We start from the raw sequence: 18,886 nt of genomic DNA, 5'->3' as shown, positions 1-18,886 counted from the left end.
TGTAAATGTATGGGGCTGACCTCAGGCCCAAGGAGATGAAGAGGGAAAATGCCAGGCAGTCCCTGCTGAGAGCAGCTGGTGCTCTATAAAGGCTGTCCACCTCTCTCCTCCCCTTTCTCTTTCAGCCTGGGACCTGGTGTCATGCAGTCTAGGGCGGCATTTCAGGGGGAGGACCAGGGGCCCTGCTCACTAGCTGTGCACCTAGGAGAGTTGCTGAACCTCTCTGAGCCTAGAGAGCTGCCACTAGAGAGAGCCAGGTTCAACACTGTCCTCTTGACCCTAGAAAAGCTGTCCCATCTCTTCTCCCAGAGCCTCAGTTTTCTCGTGTATTAAATGGAGCAATGGTGCAGGCGTTGAGAGGGTAAAATGAGAGCACCAGATTGCCTTTTCTCAGTGGGCATGTTATTGGCTGTGGTGGTTCTCCCTGTTGCTCAGAGAATCGTGGAATGGATCACCAGCCCCAAGACATCAGATAGGGCTCCCAGGGCTCCCAGCCTCATGTATTCTGGCCATTGCTCTGCTCTGAAATTCTCCCTGTGCTGTGTACTTTGCTGGACCCTGGAGGTGCTGGAAGGCCACAGGTAGATGAAAGGGTGGGTGATGCCAAGACTGCCTGCAGCCACACCTCCTTTCTAGGAAGTCTGGGCTTGATTAGCATCCCCATGAGCCTATGTCCCCCCGACTGTCAGCCACTCAGTGGTCTGTCCCCAGTGACAACCAGACCAGGCGGGGTGTGGTCCCTTGTGTCGTGAACCCACCAGAGAAACCAAGCATCCCTCCCAGAATCTGGTGAAATATGTTCCAGTCACCCAGAGGTCTGAACGTGCCCCCAGCACAGCCCTGGCCCCACAGCATTGAGGTGGCTGGTCTGGGGTGTGGCCTGGGTCTGGGGACTTGAGAGCTTCCTGGCCCACTGCATGCAGCGAGAAGAACCAGCACCTCAGATACCAGCAACAGCCCTTTTCTCACACTCCAGGATGTTTCACAGGCCATGCCTAGACCTGGGCCCTAAGTCTATACAGGGTGACCAGCGTCCCATTGCACATGGTGCTTCAGGGTTCCCAGGACACAGGACTTAAGTGCTAAAACCAGGACCATCCAGGCACAGAAGGATAGCTGGTCACCCCACAATATTTACCTTCACTGAGCTGCAGAGGGTGGTGTCTAGAGGCTTTCTACAGAAAATGTGGTATGGTCATCTCTGTGCAGGACCTGTGTGCAGTACCAGAGGCCCATCAGCAGGGAAGGCCAGGTCCCTGCTCCTGAGGGGGACAGTGGAGGAGACATAAAGGAGGCTGTGAGGCTTTGCTGTGGGACAGAGCTATGGATCCTGGTTGCCTGGATTCCTATTTGGTGTGTGCCATGCCACCTGAGGAGGCTTTTAAAACCTTCCAATCCGGGACCCACCCCTGAGTCAGAGAGGGAGGGTTGGCACGTTGTATCAGCCAGGTCTATGTACAGGGATACTGTGTAACAGTCACTGTGCAGGGATGCTATGTAACAGTCACTGGGGCCTGGGAGCCACACTAGGCCCCCAGGCCAGGTGGGCTCAGGTCTGCTCAAGGGCCTCATTCAGATGCCCCACCCAGAGAGGCAGTGTTTCCCTGGAGTTTGAGGAACTTTCTTCCCTTCTCAAAGCCAAGATGAGGGCCCAGTGTGCTGTCACAGCAACAGGCAGGGGATGCATACTCCTATGCTGGTGGAGGGAAGGCCAAAAAAGATGTCATGTTGCCCCTGGAGATCTTTAAAGCTCTGCAGGTGAGTCAGCTGTGCAGCCAGGATGCTGTACTGGGCCCGAGGCTGGCAAACTGTGCCTGGTAGGGCTGCTTCTGTATGGCTCTGGCACTAAGAATAATCTGCATGTTTTTAAGGGTTGTTTTCAAAAAGGAAATGAAGAGGATGGACAGGAAAAGGAGAGGAACAAATAGCCCAGAGCCTGAAGTGTGGACTCTCTGGCCCTTTACAAAAAGAGACTTGTGGCTGAGGTTGTTTTGATGCTGACCCTGTAAAGGCAGAAAAGGCCATGATGAGAAGAAAAAGAGAAACCTAGTGGTTATGTAGGGTCAGGTCAGGTCAGAGGAGGGAGTCCTCAAGCAGAACAGGAAGAATGTTTTGACTCTGGCCCAAGTTGAAAGGCACCAATTCCACATCCTCCCCCAGTCTGGAACTTGATAGGAGGGTGGGAATGTGGGAGGTTCTGGAATTTGTGCACCTTTCTCACCGTGAAGTGTGCTGTCAGACAACAGCCTTCTCATGAGGTTTCTGTGAACCATGTGGGAATCCTGAGGCTCTAGACTCGGCCCCAGAGGTTAGTTCTGGAGAGCTGGGGCACAGGGACGAGGCACAGCAGGCAGGGACTGGAAGGATAGTGTCCAGGTGACTGCCTGTACCCGGCCCTCCCCCTCCTGGAGGTGCAGAGCCAGGCTATGGCCGCAGCGGGTAAGGTGGAAGAGGGTCGGCCCTTCTCCTTCCTGCTGGTCTTCTCTCAGTGACTGTTGGAGGCCTTGTTGACTCTTATTTGTCGTTATTATCATTACAAGTAATGCATTTATTTCTTCCTGCCTTCAATTGTCTAAGACCACTGTGGTTAGCTCCAGTTCAGGAAATGCAGGCTTATATCTAGCAAAAAATTATCATAGGATCTTGCATAGGGATGGATGGCCACCTGATATAAATGCTTCCTTCAGACCCAAAACAAAAGAATGGCCTAAATAACAAGGATGCTAGGCTTCAGATTCCCCAACTGACCTATAGAATCAGTACGTTGAAACCATTAAGGGAAGGAGCATGGCTATCTCCTCTAAATGCCTCTCATTCTTCCCTCCTCTGGGAACACACTTCTTCCATCTCACAGTGGATGCACTCAGCTCTGCAGTCTGACCTCTACCTCCACCCCTGCTGCCCACACCCAGCCTGTGGCCTGCAAGGCCACCAGCAGGTCCTATGTCCCTGCGCCACATCCCCAGCTGGCATCCAGCAGCTTCGGACACTGTGGGCAATACTCCCCTCCTGAGCCTCTCTTCGCTTTGATTCTGGGACCCTTCTTGAAATTCTGAGCACTTTGCTCACCCTTGGACCCTCTTCCTCCAACTTCCATGTGAACATCAGTGCTCCCCTGGCCTTTTCTTCCTGTCCCACACACATACCCGGGGGTTCTCATCCAGCCAACAGCTAACCCCCAAACTGTTTAAACTCTGCCTCCCCAGACCTTATTCAACTATAGATTCTTTCCTCCTGCTACCTGCCAGCTTCCCCTGGAGAGGTACTCCATATCAATCCATGTCAGGAGAGAATATTCTCTTCTGTCCTCACACCTATTTCCTTCTCTTTGTTCTCCAGATTCCTGAAGCTAAGACCCTGTGTCCTCCAAACTCTGCTCTCCCTGTCACCTCTGCCATCCAAGGAGGTGTCAGCTCCAATTCTGAAGTATTTCTCTCATGCCATTAGTCAGGATGAAGTAGATCATCCACTGTTACAAACAATTCCTGATGCTGATGTGGTTTAACCCAGGGAGCATTTATCATGCATTTGTGCAGTGGGTCAGGTGGCCCTCCTGAATGGCATGCTCATGGTGTCCAGCCTGCTTCCTCTTGTAGCTGTGTCTTCTACAGCACATGGCCTCCAGCAGGAAGAGGGGCCTAGAGAGGAAGCCCTTGTGCACTTAACTGCCTCAGCCTGGAGATAATACTCATCACCTCCCCTCTCAGTTCATTCACTAGAACTGGACACTCAGCCCCAGATTAACTTCAAGAGGCTGGGACATGTGGAGAAGCACGTGGATGTCGGGCAAGCCCAGCAGTCCCAGCCCCACCACTGGGGTCCTTCTCTCCGTGGCACCCACTCTGCCTTGGTTCAGGCTTCTCTGAGCCCTCACCAACTTGGCATCAACTGATTCCTAACTCCCTGCTTCTGGGATTCCCTCTGGAATCCATATGTAATTGGGCTGATCTTTCCACAAATGCTTCTGGAGACTGCATTGCCTTAGGATAAACTCCCAAGTTCTTAGCTTGGCCTGCAGAGCCATTCAGACTTAGCCCCAGATTGTCTTTCCAGCCTCCCCTGCTCAGTTACTGTCCACTCCCATGCTGGCTGCCCAGACCTGCAGCCTGTGCACCCCACACTGGCAAGCTCAGGCTCACCCCCCACCAAGACTGATACCTATGCCCGTCCTGTCTGCTTCCTGCTCACCCTCTTCCCCTCTCATCCTGCCCCCAACACAACACCCAGACACAGCCCTGGATGGGAAATTCCTGCTCACCCTTTGCAGCCATCTGAAACAGTCACTTCCCCTCCATAGCTTCCCGTGGCTCCAGGACACCTTCCCCCAATCATTTCCTCTGTGCCTTCAGGACTTTTGCATACATTTATCATGGAAGGTGTGGCCTTCATTTGTGTATATGGCTGCTCCCCTTAGCTTCAAGTCTTTTAGGGTGGGGACTGGTTGTCATTCACTTCTGTATCGTGGCACCTGGCCTGTAGCAGAGTTCATACCCATATGGTTTTTCCTTGGGTGGGCATAGGGCCTGTGCCAGCTGCACTGTATACTGAGCGGTCTTTCACACTTAATGTAATGCCAGAAATGCCATGTGCCCCCCTCCCCACCACTGCTACCAGCTCCCTGAAGGCTCACGATCCATGTCAGCTGCAGAGAGGTACAGCTGCAAGGTGACCAGCTGAGGGACTCCCAGGGGTACATGGTCGGCTGAGCCTCAGATGGCCTGCCCTGCTCACATTTGCACCCTTTATGAATTATTTCTCCCTGCCATTTGGAGAGGTCAGAGGGTCAGCTCAGTTCCTCGTGAATAATGAAGCAGCACTCATGTGTCTCCTTTCTGCTGGGAGAGGGAGGGTTATCAGAGGAGAGGACAGAAAGGAAGCTATTCAGGCCAACTCCAATTTTTAAAATCCAATTATTTGCTCATAGAGATCATTGGATCACATTAGGAGGTGATTAGTCACATTTTAGAACTATTCCCTCATAAACCAAACAGGAATCCAAGTAAGTGAGTAAAGTCACCACCAGACTGCCTGAGGGACCTCCAAGGCTCACATAGCTCTGGAGTGGCCCAGTATCAGCCAGTGTGAACCAGGTCATGCTACGGTAACAAGCAGCCCCAAACCCTCGGAGGCTTACTTCCCACCCACTCTGCATGTCTAGCTGACCCACGGTGCTCTCTTCTCTTCCCGGGACACCAGCAGACACCCACAGGCCAAAACTGGTAAATAAAGTTTTCTGTAGAACATGGCGCCCCCTGCTCATTCACACATCATCTGTAGCTGGTTTCAAGCCACACAGAGGAGCTGTGTTGCTGTAACAGAGATTATATGACTTTTTCTGGCCCAGTACAGAACACATTTGCTGACCTCTGGTCTAGAGTGTCTCATCACTGTGGCAGGGGAGGGAAATTCGCAGCGGCCCTGCTCTACTTGCAGAGGGTGGGGAGGCGGAGTCCAGTGGGTACCTGTGGGGAGGAGAGGTGAACAGCCCCATGACACCACTGCGCCCAGCAGTGTATCTGTTTGTGAGTGTTTAACTGCTTACCACAGGGGCTGGGAGGCCTGAAGAGGCAGAACTGGACAACGGGAGGAGCTGACACTTATAAAGCCCACAGGCCACGTTTTGATGCTGGTGGTTGTTGGACTGTCCGTGTGGTGCACACTGGTTCTGTGGGATGGAGCACTCCACATTTGGGAAGGGCTCTCCAGTTCTGGGCTCTCTCTGTGAAGGGGCCAGCGTCACACTCAGGCTAACCCCATTGAGCCAAGAATAGATTCCTTCATCAGACCCCATGTGTGGCTTACAAATCAACTTCCCATAAGCAAACAGAAACCCTTGAGATTAGGAAAATGCCCTTCGAAATCAATGGAAGGGGATGTATTTGACATTCAGGGAAAACATCAAAAGGGAACACCCCTCGAGTGTCTTCCTGCATCTGAGAAGTAATTAGGAGAACTCCACTTGGAAGCTTCCAGGGCATCTTTAAGATCCGCCCCCCCCCCCCCCCCCCCCCCGCCCCGCCACCACCTGCCATCAGAGGGGCACGCAGCAGGGGCTCTCCGCAAAGCTGCTCTTACAGGCTGGATCTTATCTCTACCACGGGACACAGCTCTGACGGGGAAGAAGCTCAGGGGGCAGCACTGATGGAAGTGATGGTGGCTCTGTGCTAATGGCCTTGCAGCCCCCAGGCTCTGTCACTCACCTGCAGGGCAGAGCGCTCATGCTTATTGTTAGCATTTTCAGAAAGTTACAGATTTAACTCCATGCTTTTAGAAGGAGCCAAGAAAAAAAAAACAGTACCAAGTGAACATGGGATGAAATAAAAAATCCCATCCTGAGGACCTTGTGCAAGGAGTGCTTTCTTTTGCAAATCTGGGAATTGCTGTGTGTCCCTGACTTACCAGCTGTGCCTTCAAGGTAGGGACAGAGAACTGTGGCCTGGCTGTTTTCATCAGCTTCCAGGCTCTTCATCTGTGGTATCAAGTGCCAACCATGTTTCTTTTGCTGCTATGACAAGACAGAAGCTTCCATATCCACAGTTTCTTTCTGTGCCTCAGACCATCTGCTGGTGGATGAGGGAGGGACACATCAGGGAAGGTCCCTGGTGTCACCTTGGCACCTGGTAAGCACCCAGGGGCTCTGGGTGGGCATGTGCTGGCCCAGAAATGCAGGTGAGCTACTGGTTCCCTCCATCCAGCCTCTCAAGTTTGGTGAGCTTTTGTTAAAGCAGCAGCCTGTGGGGGCACCTGGGTGGCTCATTTGGTTGAGTGACCACCTCTTGATTTTGGCTGAGGTCACGATCTCAGCCAGGGCTGTGGGATGGAGCCCTGTGTTGGGCTCTGTACTGAGAAGGTAGCCTGCTTAAGATTCTCTCTCTCTCTCTCTCTCTCTCTTAAAAATAAGCAAACAAATAAGAGCAACAAAAACAGCAGCCTGTGGCAGATATAAAAAGGGTTTCCTCATAGACCCCAGCCTCTAGGACCCACACAGCCATCAGGAGATAAGAACATAGATCCATGCCATGGAAGGTAGAAAGTAGGAAGCTCCATAGATGAGCACAAAGGAAGGGCCATGGCAGATCAGAAGAAGAAGGGTGGCTTTGCTTCTGGAAGGAAACGAGGAAAGGAGGCAAGAATGGGCACCAAGGATCACTGAGGTTGGCATCCTCCTGAGTCTTCCACTTTCCATCAAGGCTCAGGCACAAAGGTACATTGTTTCTTGGTAGGAGGGCCATGAAGAGGTTCAGAACTTTGCCACCTGCCCCTGATCTCCTAGCTACCTACCCCCTGCCCTAGCCAGCCACAGCCACTTGCCAGAGCATACCCTGCTGCCCTTTCCCTGCCCCCACTCCCCAGGCATCATCTGGATGCAGTGAGGAGTGGGAAACTCTTGCAGCCTTCCCTGATCAGCCCTCCCGCTTGTCCCTTAAGCTTGTACAACTGGGCCAGGAGAGCCACCAGCTCTCAAAATGTTATCACAGCCTGTGAGATTCGCTAAGACAGGTCTGTTTGCCCCTTTTGCACCCTTAGTGCCTGGTGTGGAGCCTCTGTGAAGGGGGCTTTCAGAAGCATGGGTGGATGGACAGACACACGGAATTAGAGTTGAGGAGAAAGAGTTTCTCAAAGCTTGTCCCTCTTGCAGCTTCTCACTATATTGGAGGCACCTTCTGTTTGAAGGCAGAACAGATAGGTTGTTGGGATATGACTAATATACGTTTTGTGCAAAGCCGGATGAAGATGCCTTGGGTCTTACAGGCTCACACAAAGAAGTGGGGGGCGGGGTGGTCCACAGGAGCTCCTGGCACCTTCCTGCAATTGAGACCATCAAGCAAGCTGATTTTTATCTCCTAACCTAGAGCCACTTTGCGGATACTGTTCTCCAATATCCTACCCCTCTTTTTTGGCCATTCTGGTTAAGAATGTTCTGGGGATGCCTTGTTAAGAGGTTTTGGCACAGCTGTGGCTTTTTGATCCAGTAAGATGAGAGCAGATGCTGGAAGTTCATCCTTTCACTATAGACACCTACAGCAGAGGTTGGCAAACTCTTTTCAGTAAAGGGCTAGATAGATAATAAATATTTTAGACTTTGTGGGCAATGTGATCTCTGTCACAGCTCCTCACTTAGGCCCTTGTGGGTGAAAGCAGCAAATGGGTGGTGTGGTTGGATGCCATTAACACTTTATTTACAAAATAAGGGGATAGCCAGATTTGAGCGGCAGGTGAGTCTGTCAACCCCTGAGAAGACCATGGAGACTAAGTGAGGGGCCTGTTCATGAAGACCTGGAGTCAGTAGCTCAGATGCTAGGGTCAGATGCTGGTGAGCAAATCCAAGTTCCTGCAGGGAGGATAATGGGTAGGGGGCAGTATTCAAGTTGAATGGAGGCCTCCTTGAGGACTCCATTCTGGGCAGTCAGCCAGCTTTCCTGAGTGCCAACAAGAGAGCAGTGAAGGTTATGTGGGCACAAAGCATGGCCCGTTCTCTCTCCTGGGACAGACCATCTTGTTCAAGCTCCTTGGCCCTTGACCTCGAGCTATCAGCACGAGCACATCCAGCCCAGGCCCCTGCCCTTCCCAGCCCTGCTGGGCCCCCCAGCCCAAATCCCCTGGGCCAGGGTGTGGGGAGGCATCCCTGGACCCTCTGGCCCTGCAAGCTGTTTATGGTTCTTTTTTTGAGGCAAGCAGAAGAATCAGGCCAAAATGTTTCATTCTAAAGTTTTCTTTAGAAAGCACGTTCCTAAGAGTATGATTTACACTCTGTGTTACAGAGTGGTAGTGTGTGATGAATAAAACATGCTCATTTCACTGCTCCTTGGGGTGATGACAGTGTTTTCTGGACTCATATTAAAAATTAAAACAAGGAGATGTTTTTCTCAGGGTATTAGTCTGTGCCAGTGTATCCAGGAAAGCGCCTTGGAGCCCCCATACAGCCTGCCAACCACAGACCCCCTTTTTCCCTCTTACTAATCCCAGCAGGAAAATAAAATGGCCTGTTTTCCAGTACCACTCAGGGGCCCCATTAAAATGCACCTCTGGGCCTCTGGTGTCTGGTAACAACCTGACAATTTGGAATCAGGGGTCCATGGCCTCCACACTGCAGCCAGAAACTGACGCTGGGCTTCCCACCAGCAGAGGCCAGAATACTATGAAGAGATATACAGGCCACCACAAGAAGTGATAGCCCACTCCAGGGGTGTATGAACCACTCACCCATGCTGTCTTGGTGGCTCTGTCTTTTATAGGTGGGAAAAGGAGGCCTGGAAGATCAAAGGCAGTTTGCCTTGATCGCAGGATTACATAGCCTGCCTGTGCTGCAGCCTCCTGACCCATGCATGTCCTTGGAGGGCAGTGGGTATGAGTGGCACCAGGGAGCAGCATTACTAGGCTCCTTGGCATGCTATCCCCCTGTTTGCTAATACTGTGGTCAGTTTTATTTGATGGGGGCATCACCTCTGACCTCTGACCCAGCCAGCTGACCCCACATATACTTGCCTCCTGTTAAAAGCTTGTGGACTGTATTTTTGAACATTAGGTCCAAAGGGATTTCTGGAGTCATACATTCTGTAGGGTCAGTGGCTCCAAGGATCCTCTTGTTGGCTGGCTCCCCCAGATCGATGTGTGCTCACCTGCCTGGGATGAACCCCAGCTTTTGTCTGATATAGAGTCATCCAAAAAGAGTATGATATGAACGTGCTTTATCAGAGTCAAAGACCTTCTTTGTGACAGACCAGTGGTGCAGCTCCATGGTACACAGGGCTGGGCTGGGCTATGAAGTCAGGGCAGAGATGTCCACCTGCTGACCTCGGAGACAGGGAGAATATCTGTTTGAGGGCCTCATTCCCAATTATTTTTATCTGAAAGTGGCTGTCGCTGCTTCTCCTTCCTTATTTTTATCCCTGCCTGATTTCTCTCACTTCTGCCAAGACTTCACTAATCCCTTAAGGCCCAGAATCATTTAAAATTAAGCCATGAAAAATCAAAGCAGTTATCAGCAACATGGCTCTTGGCAGGAGGAAACAGGCCCCAGTCCTAAGGCCCAGAAAGCCCCATCCAGAATGGTCAGAGCTAGAGGGCAAGGGGCACAAGACACCCTAGTGTTGCGTTAGATCTACCTCAAACTAAACTCTGCTTGTTCCGTGTGTTCTGGGAGTGATGCAGTAAGGGTGTAGCAGTGCCTTCATCAGCACGGTGCCTCCCAGGCCTTGGCAGGATGCTAATGATACGGAACCTGGTGGGATGCATTGTACTCATGAATTTTTAATCAAAATCACTTAAAGGAGAGCCCCTTTCATGCTGTGATACCTGCCCAGGGGTTAGCAGCTCCCTGGCTATCCCTCAGGGCTCCTCAAGAGGCACCACGATGTCATCGGTTATGCTCTCCTCAGCTGGGCATGTGGTCCTCAGTTGTGCACAGCTGGGCTGTTAATGGGGTCACCCTGTCCACCTGCTGCCACCAGCAACATTTCTCATCACCTCCTACTGATAGTAACAAAAACAAAGGCCTGATTCAGAGCAGGATGGGTGAATACCCCGTCTTCATCAGAAAGTCACACTTTTCGGTTTTTAGGTTCCTGAGGGTAGATCCCTGCCTGGTGTAGCCACTACTCAGCAGATGTCCCGAAAGGCCTTTTTCCTTGGGCCCTGCGCTGCACTGCATAGAGGAGCAAGATGGGAACACACACTCTGCAGAGCATCAGTGTTGGCTATTCTCCATCTTGACCTTTGGGAAAAAACACTTTCACAAGGGTTACCTCTCTCTACACCTCCATTCCAGCTCCACGTAATGGTTTGCTGTGCAATCCCATGTATTTTCTTTGTAGCATCAGACATACCAAGTTTCACCGGGAGGCCAGGTTTCCAGCAAAGCTGTCAGAAGGCCTTTCCCCTCCAGCTTTATTTAGGTGCAGTCCTGCATCTCAGGTAGCTTCACATGCCTGGGCAGCCCCATAGTCTCCCTGGGCCTCTTGACACTCTGCCATATGAAGTGTCCTGTGTGTGGTCCAGAGGAGCTGGCAGATGCCAGCAAAGATGGGGTCTGGAGTCCCAAGGCCACAAGCTCCGGCCCAGCCCACAGTCCCAGCCAGCCTTTCCCACTGCCCAGCAGGTGGAAGTCAATCTTCTCCATCTCTCCTGGCCACAGACATTATTGCCTTCTGCTGGATTTTGGCTTGAGTGCCTTAAGGACACTGGGCAGTAGAGACCCCAGGCAGGTTGCTTTACAGGCACAGCAAGACTCAGAGCTGTCCCCACTTTGGGTCAGCAGTGCTTTGCATGTGAGGGGCTGGTTTAGACTGGTTTAGCTGTTTCAGGAGAGTTTATTTGGACAGGAGGCATGTTGATGAAAGCAGGGTCATGGGTTTGGGCTCTAAGTCAGTTACTTGTGTCCTTGTGGCTCCTGCTGCCCAGCAGATGCCCTCTGCCTACGTGCTGCTGCCAATAGTCACCTGGTGGGCAATTTGAAGGGTCACCCTGCAGATCTGAAGGCTCCTGGCATCGCTACAAAGATGGCATGTGTGGAATCCAGGAAAGCATGGAATCACCATCAACCAGAGTGTGACTTAAGCCAGCCCTGTTATTCTTTTTATATGTATCAGAAAATGTATCAGAAAATCATGGCCACTTATTGATATTAAAATGAAAAACTTGAACTTACAGATTTTTAAAAAATTACCCCAAATTCCAAATACCCTAATTACCAGTATTATCATTTGATACATAAATTTCCAGACCTTTTTTCAAGGAAATACATGCATCTTGTTTTTAATGTTTATTTATTTCAGGGCACCTGGGTGGCTCAGTCGGTTAAGCAACCAACTTCAACTCAGGTCATGATCAGGTTTGTGGGTTCGAGCTCTGCGTCGGACTCTGTGCTTACAGCTCAGAGCCTGGAGCCTGCTTCAGATTCTGTGTTTCTCTCTCTCTCTCTCTCTCTCTCTGCCCCTACCCCACTTGCTCTCTGTATCTCTCTGTCTGAAAAATAATAAACATTAAAAAAAATTAATCTTTATTTTGAGACAGAGAGATAGAGCCCAGCAAGCAGAGGATGGTGAGAGAGAGAGAGAGAGAGAGAGAGAGAGAGAGAGAATCCCAAGCAGGCTCCATGCTGTCAGCACAGACCCCATTGTCAGGCTCAGATCATAAACCGCAATATCATAATCTGAGCTGAAACCAAGAGTCAACGCTTAACCAATTGAACCACCCAGGTGCCCCAATACATGCATCTTTTGATGGACCCTACACATCCTCCCATCATATGGCTCTGTGGGGCCCATGCCATCATCTGCCACCAAAGCCTCTACGGGGGAACATTTGATCTGCTTCATAGTTCAGGTTTTACATATTATAAAAAACATGGCTGTGAGATCCTTGTCTGTGCCTTCATTCTGCCTCGTTCAGATGTTTTTGTATTCATTACCAACAGGAAACTGCTGGGTCACCAGGCTTCCTCCCTCACCACCCCCCCACCTCCCTCTGCAGAACTGAGCTTTGTCCATAAGCCCAAATTAGGACGGGGGGCTGTGTAGGAAGTGCTCTGGCCCACAAGCTCCTTATCCCATCCAGTTGCTTTCCCCAGTTTGTAAGCTGGGCAGCCCCACTCAGGACATCCACACTGCACGGCCATGTCACAAGGGCCACAGCCAAGCAGGATTTGCTGTATGACACAACAGGATAGCAGGGAGTGATCAAGGGTCAACCTGCTTGGGCCTAGGGCAGAGGGCTGCAGGGAATGTGAATCCTGCACACACCCATATCATTTGTGTGTGTCCTGGGAAGTGGGGGCAGGGAGCATGAACCACCTGGGTCACCCAGCAGCACCAGCCACCAGCCCTATAAACACAATGTGCATGCCTACATCCCCATGTTGAAGGGATCCTCCTGCCCTTCAACTGACTTGGCTTTTCAGCAGCATTCTGCATGGCTGAGACATTGTGGTCCCCTGTAAAGTGCAGGTCTGCTCTCACCACCCTCCTCCCATCACCTTCCAGGGCATCTCTGCCCTCAAGGCAAAGACCAGAATTCACATAGTGGCCCAGGGGGCCATGAATGGCCTGGCTCTACAGCACTTGGGTGCTTCCCCCTTGTCACCCCAGCCTTTCCTTTCTGTCCAGTGTTTCAAGCATGCCAAGCTTGCTTCTCTCAGCCTTTGCTGGGCAGGCCTCTGTGCTCCTTCCTCACCTGCCCAACCCTCACCACCTCACCGAACAGGCCTGCCTACTGCTTATAAAGCCCTCTCTGGCCCCCAGGTGACATCCCTGCAGTATGTTGCTGCATTTTCTGGGACCCCCACATCTATCGTGACATGTGCAATGCTTATCCCCCACAGTGAACCCCACACTGGGGTCAGAGGGCATGTTTGTGCCCTGAGCCAGTCCTGACAAGTTGGGTGATCAGCAGAGGTCAGTGAGCACCTAGAACATGACCTACCCGGGCAAAACAACTCTACAACTTGACTGCCTGTCACACACTGCCCTGCCTGCATGAGGGGCAAGGGGGGCATTCCGCATTGACTCACCAGTTGTGACCTTGCTCAGTTGATGAGCTGCCCGCTGGACATGTATACCAACATCTGCCAACTACCTCCGATGTGGTGCCACTCCTGCCCCACACCTGCTACAGTGAGTGAGTAAAGGGCCCTAACCTTTCTCCCATGACCATACAAGGAGAGCTGTGTGTCCTCCATACTCTGGGGGTGCCTGGAGCCAGGTGGCCACACCCATGGAGGGCACTCTCTGGCTCCTGCCTGAAGCTCTGTGGAGGACGGTCTGGCCAGCTGCAGTGAACTCCACTGACAACTATCCCAAAGGGAAACAATCCTGAGCCTTGATGGTCTCTGTCTCCCTTCCAAGGGAGGGCAGGTGTGATGAGCAGGCAGAAGTCTCCCTCTGTTCAGCCTGGCTCCCATACATCACTCTGGAAACGCCGGTCTATGGGTCAGCCACAGGGACACAATCTGTGGAGGGGCTGTCTTTGAAAATCCAAGTTCCATCTTGCAGGAATAGGAAGTCCTTTGAGACCTGGAGTTACCTGGGAGACACAAGGGAAGGTGTGCTCCTGCCTACATGTTTTCATTCTGCCAGGCACCCCGTTGTCCAAACAAGAAGTAGCCTTTCTGCCTTGTTAGAGGTTGCAGATGTGATGTGGTCTCTGGCACCTTTCCTGGTCCCTGCTAGAGGAGGGAAGCTGACTGCCTAGAGGGGTAGCGACAGGTCGCCGGGAGCACACAGAGCTGAGCAAGGTCAGAACTGGTCAGGGGGTTGAGGAGAAATGCTCCCCTCACCCCTCCATGCAAGCATGCAAGGGACGTGGTGGTCACTTGACTGGTAGGGTTGTTCTGCCTTCCTGGAATGTGTTCCAGGTGCATCTCTCATTCCATTTTTGTAATTTCCGCTTCTAGTGACCTTCACCCATCCGAGGACCACACGTGGTGACATGTCCATCATTGCCAGCCAGAGCTGTGGGCAGCCCCCCTGTGTCCTGCTTCCCCCGCTGCCTCTGCCAAGGCACTAGCAGCTCCTGAGGGTTCTTCTCAAGCCTGCCTGGCTCCCTGTTCATCTGCATCCAGTTTCCTCTAGGATCCCTGTCCTGTCCCTTGGTGGGAAGCCTAGAGGGGACCCTCAAGGAAGGGAGGAGAGCCCTGGCTCTCTTGACTTTGAGGGGCATAGATGCCACCCTCCTCCAGATACCCCTAGGCATCCCCATCTGTGTCAGTTTCCTGGGACTGCTGTAACTGTACCACAAAGAGGTACATGTGGCTCAAAGCAACATGAAGTTATTCTCTGTCAGTTCTGAGGTCAGAAGGTCAAAATTAAGGTGTTGCAAGGATTGGTTGCTTCTGGAGACTGAAGGAGAATCTCTCCCAGCTTCTGGCAGCTGCCTGGATTCCTTACATCACTCTGCTATCAGCTTCTGTCTTCACATGGCCTTGCTTCCCCTCTGGGTGTCTCTCTTCTCCTCTTCTGTCTCTTATAAGGACACTCGTCACTGGAATTAGGGCCCACTGTAATGAAAGGTCATTTCATCTCAGGACCCCTACCTTATACTATATTTGCAAAGACCTTTATTCCAAACAAGGTCACCTTCACAGATATCAGGGGCTACGGCTTGGGCATTTCTTTTGGGGGTACGTTGTTTAACTCCCTGTGGCATCTGATACCTCTGACCAGGAAGACGCATGCTTCCCTGGGGAGGGCTGGGGCAGGAGGGGCAAGGTGAGTGATGAGGGGCTTGGGACAGTATTGCCCCTATGGCTAGGTCTGTAGGATTCTCTGTGCAGAAATCACCTCAGCAAGATCATTTTGTGGCCCAGATCCCTCTTTTGGCCCTTAACTCCTTCCCTCAGTGGGTTTAACATGCACCACAGGCTAAACAGGAAGCATCTCAAAGTGGACCACCCCTCCAGCCATATCCCCACATAATAAACCCTTGGAGCCTTGAGGTCCTGGAGTCTGATGTGGGAGATGCTTGTTCTCCTGATGCCTGTCCCCTGTCACTGCCAAAGGATCAGTTTTCCTTAGGGGTTAATCTTCTCCTGGGAAAGCAGCTTTTAAATAAGCTCATGCTTTGTCACATGAAACATTTTGTCTGGGTTTTCTTGGACAAACACAAGAACAAGTAATTCAAGTTCTAAGAATAAAAACAGGCCTCCCTCCACTGCCTTCTTCCATGTTAAACACAGTGCGATGCTGCCCAACCCAGATGCAGGCTGGAAGAGTGACTTTCCAAGCCGCTCCCGGAAGGCACTTGGAAGCTGCTTCTGGAAGAGTGTCAGTGGCTGCTAAGCTCCCTTCAATGAGCTGAAAAAAAAGTTATTGACAAACAACCCAGGCAAGTGGAACCTGAGAATTTTAGAGGCTGGAGGGTCAGGCCAGTGAGGGGAGAACAGGTGACTCTGGACTCCAGCCTGATCATGCTTTTCTCTTTCTTGAGGCAGGAGCCTCCTGTCAACTCACTCCTGTCTCTTGTGTGTTTCCAGGACTCCTCCTCCTCGGCCGGACCCGCCCCAGCGGCTGAACAGCAAGGCACAGCTCCCAAAGTCCAGCTGCCCCTCAACGTGTGAGCTGCCATTTATGTTTTTGGGGTCCTGTGCCTTCAGCACCTCCCTCCCACCTCTGCTAGCATATAAACATGTGGTTTCCATAGGTTTTCTAAATTGTTACCAGCCAATCAGTCTAGTTATGTGCATCAGTAACACTGCTGATAAGAGAGTATGGAAAACAAAGTCTAGCTGGTTCTTTCATGTCAGTGTCTCCAGGACATTTATAAGCAGGGTGATATTCAAAATATTTGATGGCACAGGCCAATCAGGAAAGGACCAGCCATAGCACGGAGAAGACCCTGGAGGCCCATGAGAAGGTGTGTATTGGGGGGGGGGGAGGGCTCTGGAGGGTGGAGGGGGCCAGAGCTGCGGGTGGTCTTGTGAGCATGGGGAAGTAGCTAGTCACCACGTGTTCAGAAGTAACTCAATATTTGAACAGCCACAACTGCCCTACAGTTATGGTAGCTTATATCATAACAGCTGCATATCATCCCCAAATATAACCAGATGAATCATTGCCAGGAAGCAAGATGCTTATCTTGTTTAGAAGATTTGCTCTTGTTAAATTACAGCTCTTAAGAGATACGTGCAGTTTAAAAAATTCCCCATTTAAATAGTTCTGAAAAATTAGACTGCCTTCTACTCTTTTATTTGGCAATGAGCTCAGTTACTCGAATGAATCTTTTGAGGTGGAGAATATGAATTTGGCAAACAATATGGTGAAATGGAACGTTCCACAGATCCGACGAAGGTCAAAGGGACACTTAGAACCTACATTATTGCAGAACAAAAGGTATTCCAAGCCAAAAAAAAGCCTTTTGAAAAAAGCAAGTTGCTGAGCTCCAAAAGGTCTCCCAAAGGTGTAAATATACTGGAACATGTTCAGCTACCTGTTTACACCCAATCAAAATGTTTGTCTTTACTTGGTGGCAGATTGGAAATCCTTGAACATCTCCCTTTATCTGCCCACTGCTCTGATTGCATCATTACCACAACCAACTAAACAAAAGGACATTAAGATGTACCTATTTTGTACCTAGTGTCCTGAGGGGAATGTAGATTAATGAGCTACGTTTAGGTGTCTTTGGCCGAAATTCAAGTTTTCACCAGCACTAGACAGAAGACATGCTCTTCTTCTGACCTGCTGTCCAGTGGCTTCCACTCAAACCTGGGAGCAAAGAAGCATATAGGACAGGATGGGTAGTGATAGCCTTGCTTTTTCTGAAGAACTAGATGCAGGGCCCTGTCCCTGAGGAAGTTGACTGGTATCCACAGGAGACTCTTATTCCCTAATGTGGTTGCCTAAATGAGAGGCAGGACACAGTGAGCTCTTCAAGAACAAGCCCCAGGTGTCCCCCCAGATGAATGCCTGGCACACAGGCTCCCTATAATTTTGGATGTGTTCTGATGACCAAAACCTTCCTCATCATGAGTACAGAGTGCTTCTTGTATTGGCCTAAAGCCCTCAGCTCTTACACATCAGATCAGCCACCAAGAAAGCTGCTCTGTCTTTGAGACCCAAAAGGTTATTAATACCGTCCAAGAATATTACTCCCCAAGAGTTGTGAATACAGACTGGAGGTTTCAACCATGCACAGATCTTCCATATTGTGGAGGGCTTTTTAATGTGGTGCAGAGCATGGAGTGACCTCCCTCTCCTTCCATCCCGACTCTGCCCTGAGACATGAATAGGCCCTCTGTCTATCTGCCTTACCCCAGAGCATGGCAGTGGGTTCTGAGAGCCTCACTCAGGGTCCTGAGTGCAGCTTGCCATCTGGGAATGAAACTTCCACAGACAGATGGGTGCAGTTCATCCCTGGGAGAAAACCAAGAGCCTCTTGAAGGGTGTGACAATCTGCATGCCACCTGTGAGGTCTGGGAGTCTTGTTGTGGGGGCCAGAGAAAGACCAAGGGGTGGAGCAGAGGGACTGGGGGTTGCCTGCAGACTGGACAAAAGAAACCCAAAGGGACAACAGGCAGCAGGAGGCACCTTGTACCTGGTGGTGTGAGGTGGGGGGGGGGGGGGTCAAAGCTGTCCCCACCAGATCCGTTTGTGGTGGATGCAATCTCATAGGCGTAATTCTCCTTGTGACCCACCTATTTGTCCTGAGTGTCGAGAAGTCGCTGAGCCTACCTTCTAATGACTACACAGCCACCATGTTCCGTAATGTTGGTAAAGGAACTGGTGACCAGACCAGGCCCCACCACAAATCTGTAACACAGAGGGTGGTTCTGGGCTTCAATCTGTGATGGGCTTGATTAGTGTGAATTTAATACACCAGGATCTGGTAACCTAAGTCCCTGCTGAAGTGGGGGCAAAGGCCTGGAAGGGGTGAACCCACCAACCAGCCTTCTGTGGCAGTGCTCAGTCTTTCAGACAGTGATTCCAGATAGTCACAGCACCTGCCCTCAGGGTATGGATAAGGTGCCCCTGCCTGCAGCCCTGCCTGAGGGTGAGCAGCACTATCGAATGGTGAGCAACGTATGTGGGAAAAGCACAAGAACCATCTTGAGAGAATTCTCTAGAGCAGAGTAGAAGGCTTGGCGGGCAGAGTTGGAGATTTGCAAAGGTGCCGGCAGGGCCACCTGCAGTGGACAGAAAGACCTGCCCCTATGAGCTGGCCTTAAGCCCAGGGGGATGTAGCGTCCCCAAGCAGCAGCGGCCTTGTCTGGATTGGATTTCCTGGAAGCAGACTCTGAGGCTAAGGCCCATTGATGGCTGCTCTCAGGAGCCATGCCTGTGAGGAAGCGGGGGCTGAGCTGTGCTGGAAGGGAAGCCTGGTGATCCTCAGGGCAACTCTAGAGCCTGAATAGACCTTAGTTTTCCCAAGATGAAGTGAGCCCATGTGGGCTTCT

General features: G+C 51.3%; 1 protein-coding gene across 1 annotated transcript in view; it reads left to right on the top strand.

Annotated features, from left to right (window-relative positions):
* Positions 1-18,886, top strand: part of SH3RF3 (SH3 domain containing ring finger 3) — a 368,418-nt gene that overhangs the window by 268,491 nt on the left and 81,041 nt on the right. Inside the window, exon 5 of the mRNA XM_047069059.1 lies at positions 15,968-16,047. Within this exon, the coding sequence (XP_046925015.1) occupies positions 15,968-16,047 (80 nt within the window). The remainder of the gene's footprint in view (positions 1-15,967; positions 16,048-18,886) is intronic.

Source organism: Lynx rufus, unplaced genomic scaffold, assembly GCF_022079265.1.
Source record: "Lynx rufus isolate CCGP_SWC_20201006 ecotype Redwood Valley unplaced genomic scaffold, mLynRuf1.p SCAF_8, whole genome shotgun sequence".
Classification (NCBI taxonomy): Eukaryota; Metazoa; Chordata; class Mammalia; order Carnivora; family Felidae; genus Lynx; species Lynx rufus.
The sequence above is the reverse complement of the archived record's forward strand: the minus strand, read 5'-3'. Positions and strand labels throughout refer to the sequence as shown.